The sequence below is a fragment of the Eufriesea mexicana genome, unplaced genomic scaffold, assembly GCF_001483705.2.
Source record: "Eufriesea mexicana isolate 0111107269 unplaced genomic scaffold, ASM148370v2 scaffold143, whole genome shotgun sequence".
In the NCBI taxonomy this organism is placed as follows: Eukaryota; Metazoa; Arthropoda; class Insecta; order Hymenoptera; family Apidae; genus Eufriesea; species Eufriesea mexicana.
Genome location: NW_016908322.1, coordinates 583,231 through 610,490, shown reverse-complemented (window position 1 = coordinate 610,490; position 27,260 = coordinate 583,231). Strand labels below are relative to the sequence as shown.

The 27,260-nt window shown below is 52.8% G+C and overlaps 1 protein-coding gene across 1 annotated transcript in view; it reads right to left on the bottom strand.

The window, feature by feature from the left end:
• Positions 1-20,811: 20,811 nt before the first annotated feature.
• The window catches only part of LOC108555191 (netrin receptor UNC5C), a 39,486-nt gene continuing 33,037 nt past the window's right edge, over positions 20,812-27,260 (bottom strand). Inside the window, exons 8-11 of the mRNA XM_017910736.1 lie at positions 24,222-24,359; positions 23,039-23,536; positions 21,619-22,576; positions 20,812-21,295 (exon numbers count right to left, since the gene is read on the bottom strand). Of these exons, the coding sequence (XP_017766225.1) occupies positions 21,124-21,295; positions 21,619-22,576; positions 23,039-23,536; positions 24,222-24,359 (1,766 nt within the window). The 3' untranslated portion in view covers positions 20,812-21,123. The remainder of the gene's footprint in view (positions 21,296-21,618; positions 22,577-23,038; positions 23,537-24,221; positions 24,360-27,260) is intronic.

The following is a 27,260-nucleotide window of genomic DNA, read 5'->3' as shown; positions in this document are numbered from 1 at the left end:
ATGCGACGATATTAGAAATTCCAAAGAACGACCTAAAATCGCGAGGATGACCGAGGGGACTCCCTGGCGCCCTTGGTCCTCCGCGATCTTTACAACCCCCTGGCAAATCGGCGACCACGATTACGCGCATCCAGCAGACAATGGTCAATTTGCCCACCGCTCGCGGTCATATATCTCGCGTTTGGATCGCGCAAGACTCGGTCGCTTATTATAATTCTGGGATCGATATTCGATCGCGAGACGAGGCCTTTACGATCCATTCTACGAGCGACTTTACGATCCGGTATCCTCCCCTTTACCAACGCTCTGCCGTAAGAGTCACGATATGCGTCACGATCTGCCTGGTCGCTTTTCCGGCCGATCCACGTGCCACTAACCCGCGCGCGAGCAGCTCGCATCGCGCAGAGTGACGGATAGCGGGCACTTCCTCCGCTTTAGAGCGGTGGACCAAGGGTGAACCAAGGCGAAGAGAGACAGGCGGAAAGTTTCATTGGGGTCCCGGGATGAGTCACGACGACGAGCCAAGATTTATGCGCGCGCGCCTCTTCCCGAGTAAACGAATTTCCCTTATTTCTCTCTCCGCGAGAGGGGGACCGCGTTCTTTTCTTCCGCGGCTGCAACGAGGGGAAAGACCGCGACGTTAACGTCAACGGGACGTTTCTCTCCGGCACTCGGTGAAAATCCTGGCGAAATCCGGGACGAGACGCTCCGGGGAACGCCTCGGCGTTGCGTCGGAATTAGGAACGATAACGTCGTTTGCGAGTCGCCGAGTCGTGGCTTCTTCGCGAGATCGAAGGGAGATGGCTCGGGACCAGGCTAATTTCGTCCCTTATCGTGGCCCGAATTGATACTCGATTCGCGGGGATTAACCGATCCCGCGTCGCCCAGGGCGGTTCGCCCGTTCACCGCGAGGGTGGAAGTTTTCGTTTCTGGGCAAGTCGAGGGACGAAAGCTGCTTTCTCTTATCGCTTTGACATTCGCGTCTCTTCCGCCTGGAGTTTAGCTGTTTAATTTCTCCTAACTTCTTTATTGCTTCCAATAAAGTTACACGATCCGTGGTACCGGTGCGGGAAACAAGGGTTCTTCGCGTCTCCAGCGTTTAACGTTACTCGTGACCCTCATCGACGCGCGCGCGCGTGCGCGCGTGCAAATCGGAGTAACTGTTCCACCATAGCACGGGAAGTATGGAAACTCTCTCTCTCTCTCTCTCTCTCTCTGTCCCTTCTTCCCTCGTTGGTTTTCTTTCGTCACGCTCGTGGAACTCGAGTTTACCGCGCGAGGGACCAGAGACGAAAGGTTAATCAAGCAACGAGAAGGTTTACCTTGCCATAAAGGACGGCGTTAAAGCGAGATCGTGTCGCGCGGGTGAATAGGGGTCTGGTTGGTTCGATCGGCCCTTAAAGAAAAGCAGACCGCGGCCAGATGCCGCTAAATTGGCACTCGAAGCCGTCCCTGGACGGCCGTGGAACGGAAACAGCCGAATTGGGGACAAATTTAATTTGCTCGAGGGTGGAATCGGGGTACCGGCACCTGTTTTCTTCCACCGCACGTACCCACTCGTGCTTTCGGCACGACGCGCACCGTTTCACGGGATGAAATGGAATATCATATCGCGCAAACTGCCTTTCATCCGGCTGAAACGCTATCGGAAATCATTGTATTCCGCGCGGCGCTGCAAACGGTCGTAATATTTACGGGTGTCAAATGAAATTAAACCTTTCGTCGTCTGGCTTCCGTTTGATAGGGACATTATCGAAGAATAATCCAGAATTTAATTAGATAAATTTGGATAATCTAGGAATTATTCGAATTTCGAAGGAGTCGACGACACGGTCGACGTATCGCCTGTCTTATAACGACATTGCCGCGATCCAAAGAAAGAATTCCGATTGGTCGATCGAAGAACGAAAGGAGCGAGTACCCGAATGTCCTCGGAGGGAAGCCTAAACAGCGACATAATCGTGCAAAAATAAACGGCGAGGAAGGAGTTACGACAGCTCGGAATCGCATTCGCGGCGTAAGGGTAGCCGCACGGGTATTTGGCGGTGGCACCGGGAAGGACGGAATTCCAAAGTGCCTTCCAGCACGAGCTTCCCGTCCGTGTCCCACGTGTCCCAATTCCAGCCCACGTTTCGACCGCAGCGCTCGCACGGACGCCAACAAACACGTCCAATTGCCCGGGATCCGCTCTGTCCGATACCGATCGATCTTCCCTCGATCCGGACCGTGCCCAAAATTTCCACATCCTACCACGTGTCTTCCTCTCGCTCTCGACGCCTCGATTCGTCGCGGCGATAACGGAAGTCAGCGTTTCACCGGGAGGATCTTCGTTACCGCGGCGATTACGCGTAGGAGTAGGGGCCCCGTTAAATCAACCAAGGCCCCGGCGTAGTTAAAATGCCGATGTTAATCGCCCGGAGGCCTCGTTAGCGGCCTTTAGCTCGCGGTCTCTCCCGCTCTCTCCACCGGTCGCCGCTACTTTTTGCTCGCGCTGACGCGAGCGTGGAAGTCGGCTTCCCGAGCGGTCCGCCTTCCCTCGTCGTTCAAGAAGCGTAATGGAATTTTCGTTATCATTTGTTCGAGACTGGCTAGAAATTACCAGGTATTTACGACCTGCCCGAGCAATTGCCTTTGAATTTGTAATGGCCGCGAGCAGCTCTCGAGCTACTCCTATGATGCTTCCAGGAAACGCAACTGCGCTTTCGCGCTTTCCTCGCGAAAGTTTCCCTCGGTTCTTTCACGACCGTTCGTGCGCGAAGAATTTAACGCGCGCGTCAAACGCGAGTGATCGGGGCGGAGCGGAGCGAAATTGATTCGTTTGCTCGGAATTGACAGCGGGACGTCAGAGCTTAGACGTCCTGAGAATTGGGCCCGCGACGAGTTTCTAATACCCGAGACTAGTTCTTCTTTCGTGTCTCCTACTATCGTAATCCAGCATTATTTATTACGTCACCGCAATTTCGTCTGCGGTATTGTTAGCTTGAATTACGATGCTCCATTCTTCGCGGTCGCGTGTGTCTGTCGTTCCTCTGGCTGTTGTAATCCGCGCGTTCCCGTGAATGGCTCGCTAATCTGTGTTCTTGTAAGCCGCATGAATAATCACGCCCGTGCGCGTTTTTTTAAAAAAACCGGCTGCGTTACCGTCCCTGCATTTTCCCTGGGTAAATGGCTTTGATTTAGCAATAATGCGCATTGAAACGTCGTCGTAAATAGATTATCATCGGGAATAAGCGTGTATAGGCCTCGAAACGAATAATACGGATAAAATACGCATACGCGTATATATTATGCCGAAAGGATTTACAACGCCGTACCATCGATCAAAACAACCATTTCGTTTTTCTCGCCATTGCTCTTTTTTCCTTTCTTTTTTTCCCCGTTCTTTTTTCCTTTTTTTTTTTTTTTTTTTTATAATTCCGCGTACGATATCGCTGGAACCGCGATGAAACGCCAGTGGGCCAGACGTGTCTACTTGTTTTCGCCGGTTGTGTATTTAAGCTCGAAAAGGGTCAATAAAATATCGGGCAGCCCTGCTTATACATATGGGCCGCTGGTTCGCAGTTGATAGAATAACAGAAACGCGTGTTTGCTTTCGCAACAGAGTCTACCCAGGACCCCGGGGCCGTGATTTTCCTTGTAATCCGCGAGCGGGCGCAATTGCGAGCGTGTCGGAATGTTCCCTCGGTGACGATCCGTTGTAGCTGCCGATCGGACAACATTTCCCTGGATTCCGAATCGACGACCCCAACCCACGCACGCTGACTCGACAAACAACCTCCCGTAGGAAAAAAAACGGATCGCTCTCAAATTGCTCAAAACAACGCGACCGGCGGGTGGCACGGGGGGTAGGAAATAAAAATTCCCCTTCCGATACGACGGCTCCTTTTTCCCCGTTCCGCGATTTTATACACGCGCGTTCCCTCCCGACAGCGGATCGCGTCGGGAATCATTTTTATCCATCTTCCGCCTTTGACGAGGTAATAATTTAGCCGTATGCTCGCCAAATAATCCATTACATCGGCGACGATCAATCTTAACGAAGCGCGAGACCGTCCGTCCAGTGACAAATAAAATTTTCCCCTTGCCCTCTGTCACTCTCGTCCCCGTCGCGATAAATACCACGGCGCGCAACCCCCTCGGTGTACCACCTTGCTAAATCCATTATTATATATATATATTATATCGACCCGAAAAGAAGAAACAACCGCGCGAAAGCACGATAAAGAAGAGGGAAAGGAAACGAGACAGGTTCAACGATTACCCGTTTCTCCTGGTTTCTCTGTTTTCCATTGATATTTTATAAGGAACGGGAGGAAGGAAGCACTTAAGCAGTAGGACGCGTTCCCAAGCGGAATCTACGCAGGTTTATCTACAGCCGACGCAATTGTCGCACGGTTGGAAGCGCCTTGGAGGGATTAACGACACTTTTATTGGTCCCTTTGCCGGCTAATTGCGCCGGTTCGCCTACATAGGCGGCTCGGTACCGGAAGCCGGGGGTTCTAGCCGCGCTCTCGCGGCGTATCGCGAGCGATTAGCCGCTTTGGCGGATCCGTGGAGACGGTGGTGGCGCGTTGGCAACACACGCGGGCACACGCTCGTCTATTAAGCGACATTAGGGCCACGGTAAACCGGTTCCGGTGGTTGGCGAAGGCAGCTTTGTTTACGGGGCCCACCAGGCCCGTTTGTCGTGGCGCTACCGTGCTTGAATTTATATAAATGGGAGCACGCCGGAGAGCCGCCCGAGAGCTCGTTTTTGCCCACCGCTCGCCACCGGGGGCTTTAATCAAGGATAACAGCTGTAACGGCGTAATCAGCGACGATCGGGAGAAAGAGAGGAAGAACGGGGAACCGCCGCATCGCGAGCACGACTATTAATATCCATTTGGAAGTCGGCCTTCCCCGGCAGTCCCCGTCCCGCGTTCGGGATCGCTTCGTGGCAGATTCGGCCCGGGTTCGAGGGGTTTCCGCGCCCGTCTTTGTCGCGCGATGGCACGCTGGTAAATTTGAACGGGAAGGGCGAACGCGCGCGGATAGGGTGACTTTTGGCGAGGTAGGAACGCTGCCCCCGCGCAGAGAAAAGGGGTTGCGCGCGAATCGATCCGAAAATACCAAACCGGAAATTGCACTGCCGATTGCGTGTCGACGCGCGGGGATACCTTCGAGTCGATTTCCCCATGGCCAGTGGCTCTTTGTTTTATTTAATCCGTTCCTTTTTTATTTTCTCCTCCCCCCCCTCTCTCTCTCTCTCTCTCCCCCTCCCTCTCTCTCTGTCTCCCTCTTCTTTCTCCTGCGTCCGATTCGCGGAGGAAAGGCACACGGAGATTGGGGAGCGGGTCGGACTCGACGAGTCGTGGAATTAAATCGGGAAGAAATAGGATATGGGAGCGGAGAACGGGTTAAAATTCAACGCGGGTGTCGAGCGAGCCGCGATTCCAGATTTGCGACGCGAATTTCAAGAGGATCGCGGTTTACGGAATTTTGTAACCGCCTGCCAAGTGGCGGGTCGTCAACCTCCGTGCAGAAGACACAGTGGACGAAATTAGATCATTCCGCTGATGCAATCTTTGCCACGCGTCTTATATTTACGGATTGTTCGACGGTGGCAACATTGTGCGAAGGAAAACGAGATCGTCACGCGAGTCCAGACGACCGGAGGAACCTGTTCGCGTTTGCTCAGCGTTACGTAAAACGAGAGGAGGACGTCTGCGAAGTGTTGACAGTCGGTGCGGCATCAGGAGGGAACTCGCTGCCTTCGGGCTTTAATCTTCGCGTGGACGCGCTCTCCCTTCGCAGCCCGGTTCGAAGAAAAAGTCAACGCCGAAGCGTGGAAGGTTGTAACCGTGTATGCCCCTTTCCTACCCGGATTATGGTATTTTCTCGGTTTTAATTGCCGCTATTCCCTTGACAGTCGTGAACGCGTGGGGCACGATGCTCGAATGGTAATCTAGCGGATGTTACCGGCAACGGGATGAAAAATGTCTTCGGTGCCCGCCTGTGCCGGAATCCGAAGAACGCCGTGGAAGATGCAGGAGTTTGGAAATTATTATGTCACGCCATAAACTGCATCCAGCCATCCCATATCTCAGCTTAATAACCTCTCGGATAAGATTAATTCATTAACAGGTTCCCGCTAATAACGACGACGTGTAGCCACGATTCAGCCGATCGAGGCGGCGAAGATGGAAGCATAGGTAAGAGGGAGCGTCGATGAAACGACGGTTTTAACGGCGGTCCGAGCAACAAAGGGGTACGCGAAGAATTCCGAGAGAGTCTCCAGAGAGCGGACCAGATTCCACGTGAAAAAGAAACAATGTTGGTTCGTCGAACTTCTCTCTGTAACAAAAATTCGTAGCAACGTCGTGGTTGGACGAGTAGTACAAAGAAATTCAAGACGGGTCTCGAAGAGAAATGATTATTCGCCATTCGTTAGCCCCCGTTTTGCCTGTTCCACGGTGAATCCGCGACAAAGCGAGCGGAAACGCGATAGTGGCGTAATTTTTCGGCGAAACGCGTCCTCCGGCGACTCGACTCGCCGCGGGGGTGTCGCGTGGTAACGAACTTTCGGAAACTAGCCGAGATTTGCATAGCATTACTCGGTCGCGGAGGCTGGGCGACGTTCTAACCGCGTTTTCCCGCGTGTGCCTACGTCGCGTCGCCGGCGCTGATTTGCATAAACGCCGAAGAGCGAACGAAAGCGAGCGCGCCGACATAAACCGCGATTCCTTTTGCCAGCGCCCCGGCTTCCACGCAGTTGTTCCCCCCGTTGCGCCTTTTGTCTACGTCCGCGTTGGAAAACGGCACGCAAAGGCGCGCGTCGTGGCTGTGCCTGCCCACGTAAAACCGGAATCGAGGGCTGGATTTTTCGCTCGACCGAATTTTATCGACCGATCGGCGAAATTGAATGGAATCCGATCGCGAATAGACGCCGCCTACGTCCTAGCCATGGCCCGTTCTCTAGGAAATAAGGGAGCAGCCGGCGCGGAACGGGGATAAAGCGGGAAGAAAAAGAGTCCGCTGGGTGAAGAGCGGCTCGATGCGCGATTAAACGTAATTAAATTAATTGGGCCAGCGGACAATCAGGCCAATTACCGATACCAATCAACGATCGAGCTACCTACTGCCCGTGCCGGGCTACACCCATGGGGCTTTTTTACTCGGATGACAAACCCCATTAATTACAGGCCAGCGGTGCCGACCCTCGAAAATTAGCACCCTCGTTGGGCCGAGCTGCCAATTTCAGGTGGACTGCACCGAACCGGCTACCGCCGCCGAATTTACCTATCTTCCGACGAGAATCACTCGCTCGCTGCCACGTTTTTCCGCTCGCCGCGAGCTATCGCTACTTCTCCTAGTTTCCTCGCGAGCGCGGCAACTCGGTCTCATTGGGTCCCTCGAGTCCCCGAAATTTGAATCTAATTCGAGCGTTCTCGAGTTTGCCGAATTTACGAGTCCGCGTCCGCGATATCTCGAGATATTTATCGACCCGTTAAGAGCCACGAGAATATCGAAACATCCTCTCGACGACGAACCTCTCCGCCATTCCAGTCAGATAGATGAAACGATAGTCCGGCGTTGTTAGAACGTGCAATTATCACCGATCGATCTAATCAATTTCACGGTGCGCCTATCGGAATTTTTACCCCGATCCCTCGGCGGGGATCGACGCGCGCGATCGTCAAATCGCGAACACTTTAGAACCGGTCGTCGATTACGCGGTAATCCGAACGCGGCACCGAAAGGAGGCTTTAACGTTAATCCGTGAAAATTCATAATTGCACGTTGCTCGGTAACACGACCGTACCACGAGCGGCTGCGTGCCCGGCAACCTGGTCCGGCGATCTATCGATATCTCGCGATTAAACGATTACCGAGATCGATATCTCAATTGGCGGGTAACGATTTCCGTATTATTACGGCCGTTTCCGCGCGAGGAAATACGTGGATCCGAGGCGGGCGGAAATTTCACTTGTCAACGATCGGATCGCCTGTTTGCGCTCGTCGCCGAACCAGCGCCGATTCTCGGGATTAGCGGACGTCCGTGACGAGGTTGCCCGTGATCCATAGCGGACGATGATGCGCCTATGCTAATCGCGTCCGTTGCGAAAGCAGAATCGCCGATCCTCCGGTATCCGAGTCCCCGATTTTTCCCAGCCGCCACTTCACCCCGAGTCCCCTTTCTTCGACATAGGTTTGCTCCTTTTTCGGCCCGGTTAAGAGCCGCGCGTCGTAGAATGGGGGTGTGGTTGTCAGTTTAATGGGATTAGTCATGGATTAGGTCGACTGGATTGTTCGCGTTGGATGTTCTTACGTATTACGGGCGTAAAGTCGACGTTGGTATCGGAGTTAATGGAGTAGAGTACGGAGAAGATCATTTAGGCGATATTAAAAGACTTCTCCGGGCTCTGTCTCGTTTAGCTTAACCCTGACAAATGAAACGGCTACTTACTCGGCGCGTTTCCCCGATGGTCTTTGGAAACGACCACGAACGAACGTTCCGAAATATTTCTAACGATTATTCATATACGCTGGAACCATCGTAGTCGCTGGGGATTGGTTCTTCGCGGCTAGCGGAAACCGCAAATAACAGCCAGCGTTACGGGTAATGCAAATATTTATGCGAGTAGAATTCGCGAGTATAGCACGGTATATTATTACCCGCGTTATTTATTATCGGTATTAACCATCGGATGCTAAATACGATAATACGGTGTTATACTAGCTCGTCTATTAACGACGATCTAGGAACCACGGGGACGAAATTTGACTAATTTTTTCGACACAAAAGTACAGACACGTTGGTCCCACCGTATTCCCCATGTTATCCTACCCCTATCTAGCACGCGCAACCCCTTCTTTCCCCAGTTTCCCTTCGCCGACCACGAGATTCCGAGCGGATCAAACTCGAAGACATCAAACGAACATCGAGGGGTTAGAACGCGACGAACTTTTTAAGTTCCCGCTAATCTCGTTGGCGGATCGTTGCAGCCGGTTATTAGGCATGTGCGTCTCTCACGAAAATCCGCACCCTCGGCGGCGCGAGGCGGCTAACAGAAAATTATCGCGACCGCGTATCGTTCCCGGAGGGGCCCGCTCGAAACTCACCCCTGGCCGACGTCGCCGCATTATGTATACGAGAGGCCGGCCGTGGCGCACACGAGGGGATTCCTCGCGGTATTCGTTACTAATGGGCGTTCTATTTAGCGGCGCCCCTGGCCCTCCAGGGACGTGTCACGCGTCACTGGGCTCCCGCGGTACTACAATGCGAGTGACGCCACCGAACGTCAAAGAGTCGGCAGAAGTCAGGGATCCTGGCTCGTTTCGAACGTTCTATCCCCGATACCGCCGCTTTTCCCCGTCTATACCGCGCGATAGCGAAACTTGTGTCTTTTATCCCATCGCCGATGCGAAACATGGATCCTACCGAAATGACGGAATAAAATAAAATAAGTATCGGTACCCTTTCATATCGGAACGCGAAATCTGTTTAGGGGGACGTCTCGGGGTTTTAAAATATAGACGAATCGAGGGATATTCGGTAAAAGTCCGATTGGAAGTCTAGATACGTGTATAGGCGACGTTGGACGGTGCAGTCGTGACAGAACATTTTCCGATCGCCTGATATTCGGCTCGTCTCGACGTCCGTTAGCGGATGCAGGCGAGCGTGCACGATACGGACGCGCGAGATTCCATGGGGCGACACTTTTCCGGAACCACGTCGAAGGGAGCCGGCGTGCCCCTCGATCAACGTCAATCAGCCGTTAAACAATGACGCGTCGCGCAAAGAGGATTTTATTGTATCGCGGAGAGAGCAAAGTTCCAGGCACAATGCGCCATCCCTCGGCCTCCCGGCCTCCGCCGCGCCGTCAAGTCACCCTCCGATACATTCTCCGCCCCGTACGTCGTCTCCCTTCTATTTTTCGTCTCGTCCCGCGTTTCTGCGAAACTGCATGCGCTTTTCTACCACGCGCTCCTTTCTTTCTCCCCGCGTTTCTCCTCTTTTCCCTCGTCGTCACACTGACATGGTAACCCGGAAGCTCGGCTCGAGACGCGCCAGCGTCGATTCTTCTCCGCGACGTCGGAGGACGCGTGAGAAAACGAGAAAACGATCCGAGAATACGCGGAGCGGATCGGTGGAATCTCGAATACGTCGAGTCGAATGGAACGCGGTAAGGGCGAGTGGAGTGAATAGGGGATGGGCAGCGTCGACGAGGGATGCGCACACGCGTGCTGGGGTTAAGCGAGATACCGTAGTTTAAAGGGGGCCAGAGCGTTTGTTAGAACGAAATGGATCTTGATACGGCGACGCGTCGATGCGGCCAACAAAGGAGGAACGGTTGTAAGGGTATTAAAACGCGTTCGAGCACGACACCGGGGCCAGTTGTCCTTCCCGTGTGCGCCAGGGGGTGAGTTACCGTCGCAATTGGCGCGACCAGACACGGGGATTAAACATCGAGATAAACGCTGTAAGAGAAAAGCGTCGATCCACCTGGATGCCACGGACGTTCATAAATTTTCCGTTCCAAGACGAGATTAAGCAGCCCGAGCCTTTTACCGAACGGCGTTCGCTATTCGAGCGCAGCATCGAGGATTATCGAGATCGAAGATCGGGAGATCCGGAATCTCGATCATCGCCGCGATTAAACCCGCATCTTCGAGCGCCGCACGAATTCTCGAAATGCCGGTGTTTCGAGAAAACGACTCGACCCCCGAATCACGGAAAGACGGAAATTTTCAGACGCTCCCGCTAACCCTATCCCGGAATGGCTGGTCTCGGCTCCTGCAGGTCCAAGTCCCTGCCACGTTCACGAGCGGATCGTTAAATTCCTTCGTAGCCAGAGGATAATCACGGCTCGGCTCCGCGTACCTCGTTTATTTCTTGCTCTCGATCATTGCCGCTCGATGTGGCCTGGCTCGAAAGAAGCACGACAAACATTTTTATTAATCCGTCCGTGCCGGCATCCCATTACCGGTGCTCATACATATGAATAACTCGCCGGTGAAACAATGTATCGCCGGAGAAAAACGACGGAAACGAGGGACCGCGAGAACGGGACGGGGGGGACTGGTGGCCGGCGCTGGAAACGGAGAAAGAGGATGAAAAAGGAGCACGCGGAATCGTCTATCAAGCGTTTTCAGGATCTTATCGGAACCGGGCCTTAAGCACACAATATGATACCCGGCTATCCTCCTTCGCGACTTCCCTCTCCTGCTGTTCGTGTCTACTCGGGGTTACAGGCCGAGCATTCATCGAGTGACACGAGCGCGTAGGTACACACGGGGAACCGAAGCCGCGCTCTAAAGTGAGTCACCAAATTCGCGTGGGCAAAGGCAGCTGGCAAGTTCGAGAACGAGTATCCGTCTTGCTCTTTATCTACTGCCTTCAGGGCCAGTCTGACAATGCTCGGAACACCGGATACATATGTATGTCCGGGGGAGGAGGATGGAGAAGTCGCGGGCCTATGTTGGTCGGCCGGCAACGAAGATGGATAAGCGTGGACGAAGCAGCCGGACGGATCGTTCGATCGCTAAACCCGCTGAAATTCGACCGAAACTTACTCACCGAGAGACAGGCAGAGAGAGAGACGGAGAGAGAACCGAGAAGCAAGAGATCGTTAGGAGATCGGAGAGATCGGCCTTTCGTTTCGGGATACTGGTTCCGAGAGAGGCAGGGGACGCGTCGCGTGGGTGGCGCGATGGTAAGAGAAGTTCGGTACCCCGGCCCGTGTTTAAGGCGAACGGTGTCGGGATTAATGGCGTGTAAGTGGAGCGGATAGTGGATCTCGCGGTTTATCCGGATCGAGATTTCCCTGCGGTTTAGATCCGTTCGATACGGCGTTTAACGCGCCGTGGAATCTCGGCAGATTTGTCAAGCTATACACCGTCTACGGTCTCGTCTACGGCGCGTTGATATCGAGGATAGTTTCTCGAGACGAGGGGTCGTTAATCATCGTCGATCACGCGCCACTCCGCGGTGAATTCTGGCCGAAGATTAGGAGACTCTCGATGGTCGTTTGTCAAGGGAACGAACGGAACTGGATGGCTGGACGTTTCGTGTTTACCCTGACGTGCATGGCGCGGCGGCTACCGGTGGCCTGGCTCTGGCCTGCTCGTAATATACGAAGGAACGGGAGAAGAAAATGGAAGAAACGCCGCGAGGCCTGGCTCGTACGAGCGTGTACGCGTAGGTACACGTACGAGGGAACGGATGGAAGAGGAACGAGACGAGGACGCGTAGTGGGTCGACAGCGTCTTTGTGGGACGGTAGCGAGCAGTCGTCGTGAAATCGATTTCGTGTACAATGCCGTTTCATTCGTGATGTAATAAGACGCCGGTGTACGCCGCGCGATATCGTGCTCTCTCGATCCGGACGATTGTAAATAGCGTCGGTAGCGTGTGTCGGTGGCTCCAAGAGGAGCACGCACGATGCTCGAAGGTATTACTCGGCAGCTCGTCAAGACGGTGTGTCTCTCCGGCTACTGGGAGTGGTAATCTCCTGTTCCTCGTATTTACACGTATCCTTCTGCCAGCCGGGGATTTACCGAATGCGACGTTTTCCGTGTACAGCTAAGCCGAAGATCGCGTCAAGCGTTTCTCGCTCGGAGATGCTGCCCAGTCGCGAGACTCGTTTCCAACGGGACCAGTTTGTAACGCGATGAAACGGTTCGCGGTTAGCGAAGATTACGTTTCGCGACCAAGGTGCGCGGAGATGATTGGACGTCTGTATTGTTACGGGACGGCGAAGATTTATAGAATTCGTCCACGAGTATCTTCATCCCGTTGCACGGAGTGCGTGACAACCGCCAGACGGGGAATTTCGTGCAGCGGAATGCGAATTATGGAAACGTCGTTTTGCACTCGGACTAATCGAATTTCTATCGATCGAACATGGAATTTCTATCGAGAAATCGTGAACGGTACGGGGAACAGAGGAGTTCCCGTTGCCATTAAAATTCGTTCCACGAGTTTGATTTAACGACGCGCCGAGAGGTACCCGGAGCAAAGTTTTCGGAGATATAGCGCGAGATCGAGAGCACTAGAGGAAGGACGTTGCCGGAATGGGAGTAGACCGGTCCAGAACCGAAGTGGAAGAATGGTGAAGAGCGGCGCCGAATGGGTTACGGCATGCTAACGCGCAGTAGCGACGCGATACCAGCAGAAACGGTGGAACTTGGAAATTGTGTCTCGACTTGGACGAGACACGGTTGTCTATAGATACGAAATATACGTCCGGAAGGTTGGCGCCGTATGGGTTACGGTACATTCGCTCGTAATGCCAACTTGTCGCACTTGCCGACCATTCAGCGGTCTTAACGGAATTCGCGCGTTAATATTTCACTCGCGCGCTGCATTCTTCTACACCGCGAGGATCGTTCCGACGACGAAAGAATCCCGCGCCGTGCCATTTAATCCTCTCGCGATATTTTCGCGAACGATTAATCAGTCGGGGATATTTAGATCCCGGACGTGCCTCTGTCGAGCTGCTAATCGGAAACAGCTGCGGTCCGTAATCGCGTCGTCCCGTTCGACCGTACATACCCGATACCGATCTTTGATAAATAATTTCTCGTATCTCGCGTGGATTTCTAAGATCCGGATCGATTTCGACTACGCGCGGGCAACTTGCCGAGGAGAAAATGCGTGGAAAGCGATGGAAAAGGGGCAGGTGCACGCGTGGACGTCGAACTGGCTGGGTCACCTGGATCCGCGTTTCCAACGGAGCGAAATCGCGGCGAGACGGCGACGCGTATCGAATGGCTGGAAAATAACGCGGCGTGCTCACGCTCCGACACACGGTTTTTCCGCTCGCTCCCTCTCGGAGGACGTTAACGGGCCACGAAGATTATGGGTTATCGGCATTGTTTGTCATGCGTTACGACAGCGGGCGGGCGGAATCGCCGGGGAGAACGACGCCGCTGGAATGTTGGTTCACTTTCATCGTCTCGACGCGATTTTACACCTCCTTGAGCGGCTCGTAGCCATGCATCGGCATCGTGCTCTCTCGGCGTGTCGCGCCGCGAGCTGTGTGCGCGCACGCGGCGCCTCGGGAACGCGTGTAAACGACGTCGACGAGGAAAGAAACGAGCCCGCGCCTTGTTACCGCCGAGGGATCAATTAGAATGCGCTCAGCCGAACCCAATGCCTCGGCAGGAGGAACGAATGCTTTCGATGGTAATTCCAATCGCACGTTCTTGCTTTACGAACAAGGATTCTCTGCTTCTTCGTTTTTCGGCCGAGCTGTCCGTGGGTAAACGTCGAGGAAATTGCTCTCCTTCGAGACCAGTCCATCCAGACGGTGACAATCCCGCTGTAACTGTGGGAATAGATACGTACGGCTCATTTGCATGCCTAAATCCGTGGCGAGATTGTAAAACGCGAAACTAATACCATCGATGTTAGCCAAAATTAGTCGCTGTCGATAGAATTTTGTGCAGGAATTAACTCGGACTCGGAAGAATTTACCTGCGGTTAAATCAATTTCCAACCGGGACATTAACGTCGAAGACGAAACAACGTTGGACGCAAGAGCGAAACTGGTTTCGAAATACCACGGTTATTTGCAAACCGATCTATCATACTATCGCGCCTGTATAGCCGATTGAAGAAAAAGGAAAGAAAAATCCGCGTGTTCGGAATATTAACATCGGCGCTAATTGCATAAGCAACGCAGAGTACTAATTATCCCCTTGGTCGATAACTCTTCCAACCAGCCAATCCTCTAATTATTTCTATCAACGCGGTATCACCGACTCCCACTCGAATCATTCGATCGGCCGATCCGGAGTGATTTATCGTCGGATCAAAAGGAACGAAATGGTGGAACGATAAAAGTCGAAGGGAAGCCTAGACGCAAACGCGGCCTGGTAGAAAATTCCGCGAACGCTGGTGCGAGGGAAAACGCGACTCGAGGCTGGACAGACAGGACTGGAATCGTCCGTCATCCCGTATCGCCGGGGCTTTCTCGCGTTACCATGTCACGCGTGTCTACTCCAACGCCCGGAGACAAGAAAACCCGTGACAAGAACACGGAACGTGACCGCGCAACAAAAATCCGCGAGACACCCTGTCGGCGAAAGAAACGAACTGGACCAGACGCGGCCCTTAATGACGATTCGACATGCCAATAAGTGGATGACGCGAAATACGTAGCGGAGGCTCGCGAAAGCGTAACCTTCACGCCGCGTTATTATAATTTACACCCGTGTCCATCGGCAACGAGCGTTGCATCGGGAATTACCGGCGAACGATGCAGAGATCGGGGCTTTAGATTGTTGGGTAGAGAGCTGTTGGTTCGCGTGGCTCCGGCTTTAAACGGAGTACCACCGATGGAATTAACACGTTGCGTACGGCTTATGAGATATCTCGTTTCGTTAAGATCGAACGTGATAGCAAGTGCCGTGCGTGTACAAAAGCGAGCGAAAAAGCGCTCGATCGCGTGGTGAATGGGGTACACGAATGTGCTGTCGGTGCGCGTCGAAATATAAGAAGGCTCGGACGAAATCGTTGGCAGATTTATGCGTAGCTCGTGCAGATCCCGAACGATAAAAATCATCGGCTGAGAAAATTTTATTTCCACGTTTTAAGGGAAACTCCTTTTCCGAGAGAAATATTCACGAATTTCGCGTAACGTACGATAACGTGGCGGGAAAAAATCGCACGTGAATTTTTAAAGGCTCGTTGGAAAGAGGAGATTCCCTTCTATAAATTCACCTCGAAACGAATCGCGAGAAAAATTTTCCAAGATCCACAGAGTTCTCCGAACTTGCGAAGCTGTTTAGAAGAAAGGTACCTGTAGTCTTTCACCTCGCGTGTTTAAACGGAAAGGTATTGAAAGAATTCAGCGGAGGGACGTAAAAATAGGAGTTTCACCCCTTTACAACCAGCTCGAGTGGATTGTCGTACGATTTCTTTTAAGGAAGTTGAAGACGCTGGAAGATTGACAGCTTTTTGGATAGAAATTGAATCGTGGAAATACGGGCACTCGATGTGGACAAAATATGGCGTCTATCTGCTCGGTCTACCGATAAAAATTTCGCGCGTGGTGCGGGTAATTGCCGATCTTAATTAAAACCGCGTGATCCCAGTTTTGGTCGCGACCAGTTTCCACTTACCTCGCGACACGGACAATAAAACCCAGCCGAAAGGAACGAATCATTGGATGCACGATAAGGATTGGTCGTGTGGTGGTCGATCGAGATATCGCGACGGATTGTGGAGCCGTGTCTGGAGCGGTCGCATAAAATTCATGCTCGAAACGACTCTACTTTTCGTCGATTCGAAACCAGTCCGCGCAGCTGGTTGATCGACCACTCGGCTGGACATTTCGATTTAGACCAGGTGAACCGTCTGGAGGGACTGGAGGAACGAAACGAGCCTATTTCGCGAGATGGTCGGCGGAGGATCCGCTCGATCCGACGTGGCACGTAATCACGGGTATTTAGAAAATCCGACCGCTTAATGCCGATGGCGCGTGGAAACTACGGCGGTACATTCTTGGTCAGCGGTTGCCAACGCTGGGAATGCGACGAAAAAGAATTTTACCAGAAGATCCCTCGGTCTCGAGGAACTCTTCGCGTTCCGCATTCGACCACTTCGAGCCGAATTCCTTTCGCAAAGAGAACTTCGCGAGACCCAATTTTCGCTTAGCCCTGGACGGTGAATTTGCTCGCGATAGCCGGAGTGCTCGAAATAATTTGTGTTCGGGAGAAAATTCGGAAGAAAATTCGTAAGAAGAAGCAAAAATAGCGAAAGAATGGAAGGATCCAGGAGCAAGGGGGACGGAAAAGTGAAAGAGACGCGGAGAAGCAGGAAGAGGAAAGCGGTGGACGAGGAAGCATTGGGAACCTCTGTCGGTAGGGTGTAATCGAGACACGGGTGCCGGTAGAGACGCATATCAATGAGCATTCGACATACCGAAGTGTCCGGCGTGGCGATCGCGCGAATAGCAAAAGCGGCATCGGCGGCTCATCTTCTCGCGACGCTGCGGCGAAAGAGGAGGGAGAAGTAACCGTTCCTCTGTCGAGCTATTTTTATGGCACTTAGACTTTCCTCCGGCAAGCGGCAACATGCTGGAGCACTTGAAGAACACTTGTGCGCATTCCGTTACGTTTACGCAACGGCGTCGGTCCGAACAGCGCGCCGCTGTGAGCAGAGGATCGGCTGCAGGTTCCGCGAACGAAGATCAAGTGGTGGGCTTTTTAATTTTCTAGTAGGCGCGGCTTTCCACTCCAGGGCCAGTCTCGGGCCCTTTTTTCGACGCTCCGACGTAATAGTTCTCCAGCGGAGATCCTTCGGAGAGAAGCCGGCCTCCGTGAGAAACTCACTCTCGCTCTCTCTCTCTCTCTCTCTCTCTCTCTCTCTCTCTCTCTCTCTCTCTCTCTCTCTCCTCTTTTCCCTTTCTTCCCTATCCTTCCCTTTGCTTCCTTTTTCCACCTTCCACGCTCGCGCCCCCCCCTTTCTTTTCACCGTGTTTTCTGCCTACGAACCCACCTATCAGGCCACGACCGATGAGTCACACGGCCCCACGATCTTTTCCACCGTGGAATTTAAATGAAATATCGCGCCACGAGATTCCGGAGATGGTCCAGCTTTTTAACGCGCTTTACAATGCCACGATTCGGCCCTGCCAGACCACTCCCTCTGGGAACCGCCGCTTTTAAGCGATATAAATTTCCCGGCTACCGTCCGTTCCGCGTCCGGAATTATTTATTCGTTTATTTACTCCTTTACCGATTCCCTTTACTCCTCCTCGTTCGAGATTCGAGTGGTGCTCCGCGATCTTTTTCATATTCCACGGGAGAAGTCGGGACGGTTCGTCTGGCGCGCGACCTCGCTTCTCCGATTGAGCTGTCATCGACAGATCGCGCTCGCACGAGACACGATCGTCTTATCTCCGGGAGTCGGGGGTTATCGCACGGGTTACGAATTCGAGATCGAGCGATCGAGCACGAATAACAGGCTCGTCCCGTTGTCCAAGGGAGTCCCATTCGTAAAAACCGCAGCCGGTGATTCACGGAAATTTGTCTGGTCGAGCGGAAGCGACGCGTGAACGCGTTGTTCGCCCTCCTGAGAGATAGCGGTTAAGGTTATCGCGTGAACTCTAGTCGTACGTGTGTCTTCATAGACGACGCTCGTCGAACATCTCCGATTATCGGTGAAAATAGCAACCGTTTCGAAACGCTCGGAAGAGAAAGAAGTCGCGGAGAATTGATCGTGTCTCCGCGGCGAAATCCCACGCTGCTGCTCAGACAACGACACGCTAATGGTTATCAAGGGAAAGCTGCGCGTCCGATCGGGAGAAGGGAAAAATGGCAGGTTATAGGTAGGAAAGGCGGGAAGCTGTGCTCGCAGCTAGGCTGGCAAAAACCGTGGAAAAGCTGTACGCGTGACTGGTATCGACATTTCGAAATTGCTACGTTCGACGTCCATTGTCGCGATGCCATGGCGTATATAGTTGCCACTGGCGTGTGAAAAGTCGAGGAATATTCCCCGGAACCGACTCACGGACTCACAGGACAGACCTCTCGTCTTCGTTTTCGTCTTCGATTTCGTTTTCGTCCACGCGATCGTCGTGCAGACACGGAATTGAAGCGTCTGTGTCGTGGCGGAAAGAGAGTCTTTCGCTGGAAATTATCGGCGATACGTCGATAAAATGCATTTGCGGCAGCCATTGTGTCTTTCGTGAGAGACCGTGACAGACGGCATTTCGTGTTCGATAGATCGTCGACCGAATCTCGCCTCTCGCCGTTATCGTCGTCGTCGTCGGTTTGATTGAGTCGCGTTGCGTGCTCCTCCAATAGGTATGAAGCTGTATTTACTTAGATTTATGTGGCACGCGGCCATGTAACAAATCGTGTTCCGCGAAGCGATTACAGAAGGAAATGCAATTTTCTTTCTCCGTGCTTCGTTGAAATATCGAGTTCGCGCCTGCTATAGACGAGCTTTGCCTTCGCGTCTTTTGCGAACGTGTTCATCGAGCTCCAAGGGATCATGGAATTATACGAAAATCGATATTCGATATTATGCTTTCGTTGCATACCTTGCGGGAAGAAAAGAGGGAAAGGGGGAGAAAGATATGGAATAAATTTGCCAATTTCTCGGGAAATCGTTGGCCAAGGGTACTCGAGCTGTAACGAATCGGAAAGGTGGATGACGGTAATTTCGCGGAACGACGTATTCGAGGGTTCCCCGGTCGCGGGTTTGTTACCACGTTTTCGAGGCGTTCTACGCGAGCACGTCCGTAATTCCGGGAACGATGGCATCGAGGTAAAAGGTTTCGAACTAATTCGCGGCCGTATTAAGTGCACGCATCGCGCGGTCGGAACGGTTACTCGATATCACGGAATCGGGACTCGGTAATGGAGGAACGTGATGGTCGCCATGGAACTTTGCGACGATTACTCGCCAGAAATGTGGCAGTCCAACGCGCGATCGATGCTGACTCACTGCACCAGTGAAAGCAGCATTCTTTCTCTTTGGGCATTAGGCGACGTTCGTATCGCGTTACTCGTTGCTCCGACGGGGTTTCCTCTTTAGGAAAGTCTTTCGCGGACGACCGTGAATATTAACCGAACCTTCGGTTCATAATTGCGATCCTGTTACGTGGAAATTTAAGACCGAGTCGGAGGAGGAACCCTGGAATACGCCGAGGCCTTAGAGCTTCTATTTATGAGCCGCGTTTATTAGTTTACGACCTAAAATACGCGACGAATAATTTATACGATGATTCGACTAATCGATATTCTAGATGCCTCCGAGGGAATACTATCTATTTGCTCAGCTTCTAATTACTTACCTCGAGACGCGGTGATGGTGTCGGGTTCATTCCTCGTGTTTGTAGACCTAAGCCGTGCTTATTCCAGGCCTAGCCCGGTCCAGCGTCTATTTATTCTAACATAAGGCGAGGCTAATCCGTATTTATGCCGGTTCAAATCTGGACTCAGCACGCGCCAAATCCAACTGTTTTCCTTCCTTCTAACCGCGAATACTTTGCGTCGGGAATTATAATTCTACCGTGCTTGTCTCGCGTTCAGGATCGAAATAAGAGAAAAACGGAGAACGCGCGTTAAATCGAGCACCTATAAATTCGGTCTCGCGAGCTCCGGGGGAAGAAAGGAGGTGAGAGCAAAATGACTGAACAACAGCTCGAGGTATACAAGAATATTTTATTCGTCGAAAGTAACAAATATACAATTCTTCCAAATAAACTTGCGTCGATTTAAAAATCATCGGATTTTTACTGCGAAGTCGGGGTCGTTTTCTACGCGATCGAACTTCCGCCCCGATCGTACACGCGCGTGCGTGTTATACCTTCGTCCTGTTGTTCGCGTGGTCGAGGGTAACGGGGTGTGTGTACGGGGCAGTGTATTGTCGACGTGCACGAAAGAAACCACAGGCGCATATTTTTTTATTTTCTTTTTTTTAACAAACATCTGAATACAAACGTCAACGGAAACGGGTTCGTGAGTTTCGAAACCGAGAGTGAGAATTTTGGCACGATCGTCCTTCCAGGAAACCGGTGGCCACTCGCGTGTGTGCTCGTGCATCCGTATATATAACAAATCGATAAAAACGCGTTCCTTTACTCTTTTTTTACCTTTTTCGTTCGTCTTTTTATTTCTCGTTTACACCTTTCGCTGTCGCTTCTTCTATCGCGTTGGAACGATTTCGTTTTCTCCTTCATTTCGTTCTTCGTTCCTTGCCTCGATGTTCTCTATCTATCTAACTAACTATATATATATATATATTTATATATATAAACATCCGTCTAAATGGATATATCCATTTGCATCTGTTCGCCAGTCCTTAGCGCGTATGTACACATATATAACCATCTAAATGCACAGTCTCTAGTTTACTTCGTTTCACGATTATTACAATACGATCCTCGTACAGATCCGTCGATGCCGCCTCGAACAACGTTCATCTTACAAAAACGAAAGTCTCTATGTACAAAGAGGGACAAGCGGGAGAGGCACGTGTCCCGCGCAAAATTAAGGCAGTGTTTCGATGAGTTCGTTCGGAGGAACAACGTTCAATTCACCACATTTCGTTCACTCGAGTCGAGTTCGTGGACTTTCACTCACCACAGGAAACGTCACGGGACGCCATGGATCCGCCGCTCGTTCAGAGCCACGGGCCCAACTGGGCCTCGAGGATCGTGGCCGCGTCGGTTCGGCCCATCACTCGAAGATGGTTCAGGAGGTCGGTAACCGCGGTTGGCTCGTGGTGTTTCGCTTCCCACAGGTCCAGGATGTGCTCCGTGGGACTGGACTTGGTCGCGAAGTAGTTGATGTACCTGCAAGTCGAGGAGAATGCCGCGTGTTTCAGGTCGTGGAGAAAAGTTTCGTCGTCGATGAGGAATACGCGATGGAAATTCGTCTTTTCGATTCTTACACCGGAAACGATTATTTACCGTTGAACGCAAACGGGAGCTACGAATCAACGGCTGTCAAGAACGATCGTGTCCCGAGAGAGAAGCGAATCCTCGGAGGGGGTACCCAAACGCGATTCATAAATAAAGCATACGTGTCCCCGGAGGATACGTCCAGTGTGAGTGATCCCGGTTAGCGGAATAAACGGGTAGCCGAGCGAACGCGGAAATATCGAAAGATAGCTAACCTGTCGACTTGAAGCCTCTGCGCCAGCATCCTCCAGTCGTTGCCGAGAGCGTTCGGCGGGTCCAGGCATTGGCAGAGCTGCTTCCTCAGGGACCTGGTAAACCGAAACGGTCTGAGGGTGGTGGAGTCGGTGGTGGCGTTATTAGCATGCCCGCTGCTGACCACCGTCACCTCTCTAAGCGGTCTGGTCACGCTCCCGGACGAGATCAATTGCTTCGCACCGTCGTACACGATCCTGAACACCTGCCTGGTCTCCGAGTTCCCCTGCGACACCTGAAGCTTGTAGCTTCTGCTGCTCGTAGGTCCGAACGCGGTGTCCAAACCGAAGGTGACGTGTTTCGTGTTCTCCAGGCAGTTCCACATGTCCCTGAACGAGATCTCCTGTCGTTCCGTGGGCGACTTGCTCTGCCACTCGTTCCCTACTTCCTCTAGACTGACGCACAGCGACTCGCCGTTGTCTTGGAACAGCAACGTTCTCGGCTTATCCAACAGGTAACCTCTAATCTGAGACTCTCTGTCGACGATCGCCTTCATCGCAGCCTTCGTGTCTTCCACGGCGTACACCCTGACGCAACATTGGCCGGCTTGACTGGCGAACAACGCCAATCGCAGTCTCTTCGTCGCGATCACGTTCTCGCAGCTCTGGCCAGCCAGAACGTAACCTCTCAGTTGCTCCGTCACGATGAACGCCTCCGCGTGGTCGAGCTGCGTGAACAGCGGCGTGTTGATCGTCTCGTTGCCCAACGTCAACACCCTGGTCCACGTGATCGATTGATGGTCCTTGGAGGAGGCGATCGCCGTCCCGTCCTCGACGCTCAGACCGTCGCAGGCCCAGACACTGAGCTCCCACGTGGCAGGGTGAAGCATCGCGCAGTGCTCGAATTGCAGGATCACAGGCTTGTTGAAGGTGGCCGACGAGGGGCCGCACGTCACCACCGCGGACAGTTGCGTGATACCGTCTGCGGGAATAACACACACGGATGTCTAGCTATTACCTGGATACGCGCGATTAGCCGCGAAGAGTGGTACCGCGGCGAGGATCAATAGAACGAACGTCTAAATTCTATCCTCTCGATAATCCGTAACGATAGCTTATCCGCGGAATCGAAGAATCGTAAATTGGCACGCTCCGCGAGTATATCGGCCAGTGTCCGATGCCCGGAAGACGTTGCAGCGAAGGGTCTGAAGCGTCTACGAGGAGCTTCGTCTGGTACGCGGTGATTACGCGCGTGTTACGGTGCGCGATAACGCGCGTGGAATATTACGCTCGGGAGCATCCTCGCCTCAAAGACACCCACAGACCACTCCATCGAGACCGTCCGCGTCAATTGAATCGCAATCGAGCCGGATCGATGAGGCGTTCGTTGCAGCGGAACCGTCACGGGCAGCGCACGGCAATTAATAATGCACGCACCACTTACCGGGTAATCGAGGCCTAAAGCGATCCTCGTTCAGCACCGCCAGGTAGAGTTCCTCCCTGAGTGGCTTCGGCACGGCTCCCTCGGGCACCGACATCGATATGCCCGCATCCGGAAGCACCAGAAGCGCGCCACGCGTGTTCACCGCCGCCCCGGCCACGTTTCCGGTTTCGAGCTTCGGCAAGCGGACGCTCTCCGAGGCGACGTTGTACGTCGAGTCGGAGGACGGGTACGAGCTAGTGACGCTGTTCTCGCAGTCGGAATGGATCTGCTTGTCGCTGCAGGACTCCTGCGTCGAGGTGCTTGGGGTTGGGGACATTGGCGAAGGTTGCGGCGCGATCGACAGGTGGGGCACGTCGTAATGGTGCTCGGAGAGGGATCTCGACATCGACAGCTTCGGGTCGAAAGGATACTCGTAGCAGGCCGGCACGCTCGTCGCCGTTACGTCCGGCTGAAGGCTCAGCTTCTTGTCCTGGTCCGGGAAGAACTCCGGCTGGAATTCTGAAACGCACACCGCCGAGCCACGGCTCGTGGGTATCTCTGCGCGCTGCGGACAGACGCCGCTGTGATACTATTCCGATTTCAGGGCAAACCACGTCCGCCACTTTCATCGGATTTTAAAAAGCGTATTCGGTTTAGCGATTTTACGGCGCACGAGCGTACACGGTTCGACGAGACCAGTCGGCGAAGAGAAACACACGCGCGAGTAACGAAACGGATCCGACCGACCTCGTCTCGTCGAACGAGCTATTATCCCCGGAAGAGATCAAGCTTATAATCTAAAGTTAGTCGCCTTTATCGAATCATCCGCTCTGGAACTCGCGTATCATCGAGTTCTCCATAGATTACGATCCTTTCGTTGCTGCCTATACGCTGCGCCAGTCGTAAAATACAGCGCGCGGAATTAACTCGCGCATCGGATTATCGAAGGAACGATAAAGCCAGGAAATGTTCTAGATGAAAGTAGCGAACACGTGGCGTCGATCAAACTTCGAAATAGTATCAATTTCGATATTTTCGAGTACGAGCGGACGAAGGACCGAGGACGAGTCCAATTTGCTGGAAAGTCGAGTGAAACGCGAAGCATGATCGCACGCGCAGCCACGGAACACCGTGTTTCGCTCCTTCGTTCGCGGAGTGCCAACCAATGCGGCTGTTCTTTTTTCCCCATCTGTGAAATGCTTACCGTTACGGGCCATGGAGTAAAGGGAATGGTCCCGACCTTTGCGCCTCAGAAGCTTCGCTAAGAAAAATGCCAGGCCGCCGATTACCACACACGCGACAGTCAAGCCGACGTACAGAGCCACGTCCATCTGCCGGTTTGCTGTGAACATTAAACGACGTGTTTCTTTCTTATTCCTGCCTCGCGAACCGGTCACAGAGACGCGCGGCCACGGGATGATGCTACAGGAATTGCAGAATGTTAATTACTTTATTATCGAAACCGATTTCTCTCGCGTTTTCTCCCCGTCGCGCTTCTCCGCGAGAGCTCGAGCCACGTTTCTAAATCGAATATACCATCGGTGGATTTTTTCCTTTTAACAAGTCCAACGCGCCGTCGTCCCGCGCGAGTCGCGTCGATACCGCTAATTAGCGTCTAATTATATCGTACGCCATTCGACCGTTGGCGAATCGGTGGAGCGTTGAAAAGCTTTCCTCGAACACGAGGGAACGCGATATCGCGAAGAGTGGTGTCGGCGGAGCACTCTCGGCTGTCCGGCTCGATGGGTTCCTTTTCGCCGAACACGCAACAGAAGCGAGAAAGCTCGGCCGCTAATTCGAGACTTTGTTACGGCATGGCGTTAAGCCGCGCGTCGAAAGATTATCGCCCGACTGGAGATTACAGTAACCAGCGGGCGTTAATTCCTCGTTTTAAGGGGCCACTCCGCGATACGATCTCGCAGCCGTTTAAGACGTACCGTGCAAATGGCGCCGGTAATTCTCGCGTATCCGCGAAGCGTGCTCATCGCGGACGAGCAGGCCGACCACCATTCATGAATAATTTACGCGGCAACTTTTATACGCTCTTCTTCTTCTTTCTCCACCCTTCTTTCTTCTCCCGTTATTCCTTTTTTTTCCACGACGAAACGTGTTCGCGTGGACCATGGGTGCCTTTCACGGAGGGGAGAGCGGGGGCTGGCAGCGGGGGCCAGGGAGAAAAGGGACGAAGAGGAGGAAGAGGAAGCGGTGGAACAAGAAGACGAGTTTTTAAACGTTTCCCGCGTACCGCTAAATATTACGAGCATCGTCTAAGGAAAGTTTTAAGCTCGGTTCCTCTCCATTTACGCCAGGGGACAGGCTCGTTTCCACTCGTCCCTGCGCGCCACTCGTTTTATCGCTTTACAGCGTGGCGCGTTTATTCCGCGCTTTCGACGATAAACATTCGGATCATTATTATCGTGGCCGTTAAACGGGCCGTAATAAAAACCGCCGTGGCAAGCGTGCAGCTCGAACGGAATAATAATTTTAAGTGGTCGCGTCGCTCGACAGACGGTGAACACGATGGCAACAAAGACGACGTGGGACGCGATTCGCAGCGGGCGGGGGTGGGACGAAATTGCGTCATCGCAAGCGATATTCTCCTGCCTGCGTGAAATCGGGATTGAATTACGCCGTATGCAAAGTTTCACCGAGATTCGAGCCGCGTTTTATGAATTATGTAACGGCGAATTCTCATCGGTGCTTCTTGTCGCGGCGCGTTGCGGTTGCACCGCTTGTAAATGCTCGATCTGCCGCGCGACGTGGCGTCGTAAATCGCGAGAGTTCGCGAATAGCAATTTACCGAACGAGATGGAAAACCTCGTGATCGTTTCTTCCAGTTTTCTCCTACTAAACGCGTGATCGGTGCAGCGTTTCAGACAGACGCACACGTTTACAGCGATTAACTCAGCGAGGAGACGAGATATCGAAAAATTGCGCGACCACCGACGACGACTAGCGCGAAATTTTTCGATAAAAGCTTCAAATCGCGGCGGGTTTAGCGGTTACTCGCTCGACTCGGTATCGAGAGAGAAAAAAGGAGAGGAAAAAATGGTGAAAAATGGAGGAAAAGGAGACGGGGAAAAATAATGCTTCCCACGCTTTCCACCCTTCACCGTTTCATTGCCACGTTCAAGGTACGCGTGCCTAGTCGGGAGATTTTCGACAAATACCACGGTTCCCTGGCGTGGCGAGAAAGCGGCGGCTGACGTTCCTAAGCTTCTTCCAATTTTAGAATGTCAAAGCCATTCCCGGTTGTAACCCCGGTACGTGACTCTCGAGAGAGAGTCGGCTTCTCGTTCGCAGGATCATGTGCGTCTGCTTGGCGCACGCTGGTCCCCGGGACACGTGCTTCGAACATCAATATACGCGGCGACGAAAACGCGTACGAGCACGGAGAGAGAGAGAGAGAGAGAGAGAGAGGGAAAAGGAGGAGGATGTATACCCTAAAACGCAATAGTTCCACGTCGTTAGCCGGGTTAGGCGACGTTCTCCTCCTTCCGCCTGGATCGTTCGCGTGGCCCACCCTCTGCCAGTCTGAAAAGTGGTGCGAGCGCAGGGGGTAGCGGAGATTTATTTTCTTAGCGGCAATTGATAACGCTTCATAACCCCGACCTAATGTATCTGAAGCCTATAATTCATCCCGGAACCCCATGAAAGCACCACGGCTGCGATTACCGTTTTTGTTATCGCGCTTTCGCCGCACTTTCTCCGTGGTTTCGCAGCTATTTCCTCGCGTTCTCCACGAACTTCTTCGGCAATTTCTAGAAAATCCCCTAACCGTTTCGATCCTCGAGAATATTATACGTGGAGAATAGCGGCAGACTAGCGGAATTCGTAAATAAGTAAACTCGTAGAACGAAAGGTACGGAAGCGATTTTCCGAGAGAGGTGTATTCGGTTTCAACTGCTTCACCGAAACCACTGCGAAACTTGGCTACACCGGCAGGAGCGCAATTCGCAACAGTTCTCGCGTCTTATCGTGGCTTTCGACGAAAATCGAAGTCTCGAGGGGCGGTTTCTGCTCGCCCGTCCCCTCGACCGACCATCTACATACACGTTCAGGCCTTCGCCACGGGATAATGGCACTTTATTTGCATGCACGATCAATTTCCCTGCTGGAGGGGCTGCGCGGGAGGCGTAACGGCTACCGATTACATAATTTTCTTCGATATTAAAGCAGACCCACCCCCGTCGACGAGAGGCAATAGGGGGTGTGAGAGAGAGAGAGAGAGAGAGAGGGAGGG